Source organism: Malus sylvestris, chromosome 10 (genome assembly GCF_916048215.2).
Source record: "Malus sylvestris chromosome 10, drMalSylv7.2, whole genome shotgun sequence".
In the NCBI taxonomy this organism is placed as follows: domain Eukaryota; kingdom Viridiplantae; phylum Streptophyta; class Magnoliopsida; order Rosales; family Rosaceae; genus Malus; species Malus sylvestris.
Window position 1 is genome coordinate 43174167 of NC_062269.1, and position 5229 is coordinate 43179395.

Here is a 5229-nt window from a genome sequence, read left to right on the forward strand (position 1 = left end):
TGACTTTAATATTATGTGATAAGTATTTTGCTTATGAAAATTCCCTTGTTATATACTTTGTCTGCATAACATGAATTTACAAATGTGTTGTTATCTAGTCATTGATTTTTTTTGTAAAATGATATATTTATGTATGTTTGAAATGTTTGCGAACTAAGAGGGTTAGCAGAGGATCGTTGCCTTGGTATACTTTTTTTTTTCTTCTTGTTTCACGTGTGGATTTGATATCCTTGGAGTACTTCCCTTCTTTCTTATTCCATGAGAGGTTCTGGAATCTTGTGAACAATTTCTGTGAGTTCCATGAATGGTTCATGAACGCTCCTTTTGTACGGTTACATGAGAGGTTCTGGAATCCTACATTTAGTTAGATTTCATGAGAGGTTCTAGAATCCTACTCCGATTCCTTGAGAGGTTTAGGAACTCTGTGCATAGTTTCTATCCCGTTTCATGAGAGGTTTTGAAACCTTTCTTTGTGTATATTTGCTATCTGGTTCTATGAAAGGTCCTCAAACGCGGAACTTTATGACGTCACTGTAGCCCTATTTATTTTATTATATATATAAAAGAAAAACCGGTTGAATGCATGTGTAGAGCCAATCGAGATTTGTGAGTGAGAATTATTCTATATATGCAAAGGATTGTGAAATGTTTGAAATGAGATCGATTGACCGACCTTTTAAATTACATGTTGTATCTCACACGACCTTTGCAGCTTATCTGGGTTTTTGTTTTGCTCAGTGCATCATTCTCACGATAGGGAGATCATGGAACCCCAAGCCCAACCCCCCACATTCAAAAGAACACGACAGTAGGACCAAAAACGAAGAAAGAAAAATACTAGCTAGCTAGCTAACACAAATGACGTATCAAAACGACATCAACGTTTCTTCGAGAATTCCTGTGCAAATGACATTGCTACCTCTTCAGAGAAGAAATAATTTTCAAGAACAGCAACATTTCGATTGGATTATCTGGCTTCTTAAGCTCCACTCTTCCACCTTAAAGCAGATGACAACATTGCGTTTTCAGTTAAAAGTTCACTGCATAGACACAAGCAGAATTGAGGTATGGCATACCTGCGTTGTATAGGTCTTAGACAGCAGATTTCCGCATTCTTCAATGAGAGCTCTTTCTCCACCAATCACTCTGGCTAGTTCCGAAATCAAATGTTCTGTATCTTCTGCCTGATCATCAGAAAAGCTTTCGTCATTAAAAGCAAAATATAAAAATAAAAATGCTAGACGCAGTAAGCCTTTATTACTCACCCACATACACTTTATTATGCACCTTGTAAACCTCGTTCTCCTTTTATCTAATTAATTAGCTTTGAAACAACTCACTCAATTTTTTATTTCCAGTCAATCTACTCTTAAGCACATACACTAATTTTCTTTCAAGTACCCAACCCAGCAAGGAAAACCTTTGTGAAATTGTTTACCCTCCCATTTTACCCATTTGTATCACAAGGTTCATGAAATTTTACCACTACACTGAAATTTTTTCTTGTCAGCTGTGCCATCACTTCAAATACAAAGTAAAATACAATACTATCCAGTTGTTGATGAGAAAGCAAAAGGTCTCGAATTTTCTTTACCTTTGGCAAAGATCGGTGAACATGGAAAACTATTATGTCCATCACTTCTATTGCTGAGCTCAGTGCCTCTTCTAACTCTCGTAGATTGGCCTGCAGAGTATATCTCATGTCAGTGTTACCATAAGTGAAGCAATACCCTAATACCCTAACACAAGTTATTGATTATACCCTAACACTGCCACTGCTTGGAAGTTGAACTGAGGCATTCAACAATGCTTGAGTTGCTTCTGCCAGAGAAACTGAATAATCCCCTTCAAGAGAAAACCACTGGTCCAAATATGGAATCTACGATAATGTTCATAGAAGTATGTAAGTTACAAACACCATTCTCTGTAAATATATAAACATATATAAACACGAGTTAAAATGGAATCTAAGATGATGTCAATGATATCTTACTGTCAGAAGAAGATAAAAATGCACAACAAACAGTTTGGTGCTCTTAGGTTTCTATGTAACTGCAGTCTTACTCTCAGACGATCACATTACACATAGTATTGGAAAATAAAATTGCGATCTGTCTGACTGTCACAACCGATAGCAATATCTCATTACTTGTAGGTTTTATTTATTCCACAGCTAAAATTTTCAGAATAACTGAACCCGAAAACATAGCTTGAAAAAGGGTCTAATTGTAGAAATCATATGTTCCATTGTGAAGAAAAGCATTATAGAAGAAGCCCAATTCTTCATGGATAATTTACTCTCATCATGAAAGATTTGGTCTTTACTATATTCTCGATCGCACCTTGAAGGGAGGTTACAAGGCAGACTGATTTAGGTTCAACAAGCAATATAAAACTAACAAATTGGTAATCAAGGATAGGCAATACAACATACTGAATGAGATCATCAAGCTAGAAGTCTAAAGCAATCAACAAACGCTGGCAAGTGGCAGCCTTACTTGAGCTTCAAGAATTGTGGATAAAGTCTTTGTTCTTTGCAAAATGCCAAGTTCTATCCGTTTCCTCTTCACAGAATCATACAGTTCAGCAATCTTTACCGCGAGAGAATAAAGTGTTCTCTACAAGGAAGTGGAGAAAAACATTTAATTTCACAAGATAAATAACAACTTATATTGAATGGTTCCACTGTTAATTGCACTGAGACATTTTGTGACATGTGGTTAAGTTGAGACAATACCGGTGTTCTAAGTAGTATACTATTGGCTCGACTCTGAAATTTTAACTGCAGTGAAATAGACTAACCTGGGTCTCTCTCTGCTGAGCTCGCACGGAAGCCTCTGCTCTTGCATTGGCATATCTCCACTGCAGATAGCGGTTGTGGAGCACTCTCAAGGAATGTACATCTTCTAGATGACTGGAAACTTTCTTTCCTTTCCTTATATCTGGGCCCAGCTTTGCAGTAGCACATGGTGGGACTGGGGGAAGGCATAGGCCACCCACCTTTCCTCTTTCACTGCCTTTGTCTGTCAGGAAGAATAAGCGGTCGGAACTTGATAATGACAAATTCAGAGAACGGGAGCAAGGGGAAGCAGAATACTTTGAAAAATCGCCACTGGCAACGACAGTTGCATTACCCCTACTGCTACTTTTCTCAGAGAGCTGCCTGCTAGAAACGGTTGGCAACAAATCGGCCTCAGGCATGGAAGAACGAATGTCAGGAAGACACCGTACGGTACAGCTTGGCGTTTGACTATGATTATTGACATCCGTGCAAGTGGTGTCACTCTCGGTAACTGGAGTGGCAGGCGGAGCGGGTAAAGACATCCCGCTGGCCTGCAAGAGCTTAGCAGCAGCTGTGGCAGTTATGTTGGTAGACCGCTGCTGAGTGAGTCTGACTCTCGACATCCTATCTAGACTAGCACTCGCCACTGGTGTGTCAGGTCTTGAGGGTGCGGTTTTTGGCAGATGCTGCTTCTGCTGCTGCTGGGTTTTGCCTCCTCCTCCTCCTCCGTTCTCTTTCAAAGGCTTGGCAGGACGCTGTTTCCTAAAATTAAGCATCTGGTCCGGTGGGAGAGGGGTTCCCCAGATCTGACTCTGAGTGTGAATGGAGGAGGATCCGGTGGGCCTGTTCTCGTCGGAGGAGCGCAAGGGCTCCAAGTCCAAGTGCCTCTGCCGCCTATTCACAGACGAAGACCGCTGCCTCGACTGAATTTCCGCCAGGGTCGAGGATGGAGTTAAGATGGTGTGTTGATGTTTAGGAAGTGGCGATTTGGAAGGCAAGGGATGAGGGAGATCGCCGGTGAAAGCCGCAGGAGACATGAACCTAGAGCTCACCTCCCTCACTCTTGGCCGCCTTTGAGCAGTCGGTGGTGGAGGAGGAGGAGGATGGGGAGGAGCGCAAACTTCTGCGTCCTCTACGGTCAATTGATCCATGTTCCTCAGTAAATGCAGAAATCAATCGACGAAAGCACGTACAAGCGAATCTGAGAAGAAATTTGTGAAAGTTAAAATTCACCTGGAGTCCCAATTTTCGAATTGAGGTTAAGGCCTTACCTTGTCCCGACCCCCGATTCCTTTTAATGAGCGCTTTTACAATATTTTGCTGACCCAGAAGCCTTCAAGTGAAAGAGATAACTAGCCGTTGGGGGTCAAGTCGTAACGGTTCAATTTTCAAAAGGCATTTTAAGGGAAGGGATCATTTAAAAAAACAAAATGAAGACACCACATAATCTCAACCATATGATTTCATTAAAGGCAAATATAACGGTCAAGATGATATTTCCATTTTTTCTGAAAATTGGGAATCTCTTCCCTTAAAGGCTTTCTCTATATATATAATGATTGTGGTATACGAGGAGTCTTATTTTTTCTATCTAAGATTATTTAAGTGTTTTAATTAATAAAAAGATTGAAATTAAATGATGTAGATTGTCTAACTCATTTACCATCTAATATGGTAAAGAAATGTGGTGTAAAATTGTGATAAAAATAACATTACTCTCTCTCTCTCTCTCTCTCTCTCTCTCTCTCTCTCTCTCTCTCTCTCTCTATATATATATATATATATATAGGCTTTTTAAGGAAAGAGATCCCCATTTTTCAAAAAAAATGAGAACACCCTCTTGACCGTTAGATCTGACTTTAATGAAATTCTTTGGTTGAGATTAAATCATAGGCTGTAGAATCTCAACCACAAAATTTCATTAAAACTAGATCTAACAGTCAAGAGAGTCCCCATTTTTCTTAAAAAATGGATCCCTTCTCTTGAAGGCTTTATATATATATATATATATATATATATATATAGCCTAACTTAAGACATTTTATTTACACCTAAATAAATTACAACTTCCGTGCCATGCTACCTGTCCCACCAATTGCCGTGCAAGGCCTGAAAGCGAGTTCTTCCATTCCTCAACCGCTCCTCTATTTTAGGAGGCAGATTGTCTGCCCTCAACAATGACGTAGCTTAACCGTGACCGTACAACACAAGATCCCCTCCCCTCCTGTGTTGTGCGGTCACGGTTAAGCCACGTCAACACAGGAATGGAGGGGATGGGAAGGGTATGGTAAAAGGAGGCAGAGTGATCGCACAAATAGGAGGGAATGCAAAGAGTATGATATTGGGAGGGCAGACAACCTGCCTCCTCTATTTTATCCTCGTATAGTAAATGATATGATTTTTTAGTAATTTAATTACTAATTATTTGTTTGAAATAATCTCAATGA

General features: G+C 39.8%; 1 protein-coding gene across 1 annotated transcript; it reads right to left on the reverse strand.

Moving 5' to 3' along the window:
- Window positions 1-603: 603 nt before the first annotated feature.
- On the reverse strand, window positions 604-4187 carry LOC126584765 (protein ENDOSPERM DEFECTIVE 1-like). The gene is made up of 7 exons (XM_050249106.1): window positions 4054-4187; window positions 2803-3983; window positions 2499-2618; window positions 1763-1879; window positions 1595-1684; window positions 1077-1184; window positions 604-998 (listed from the first exon to the last, which is right to left on the reverse strand). The coding sequence occupies exons 2-7, from the start codon at window positions 3931-3933 to the stop codon at window positions 942-944; spliced, it is 1623 nt and encodes a 540-aa protein (XP_050105063.1). The 5' UTR covers window positions 3934-3983; window positions 4054-4187; the 3' UTR covers window positions 604-941.
- Window positions 4188-5229: the final 1042 nt, after the last annotated feature.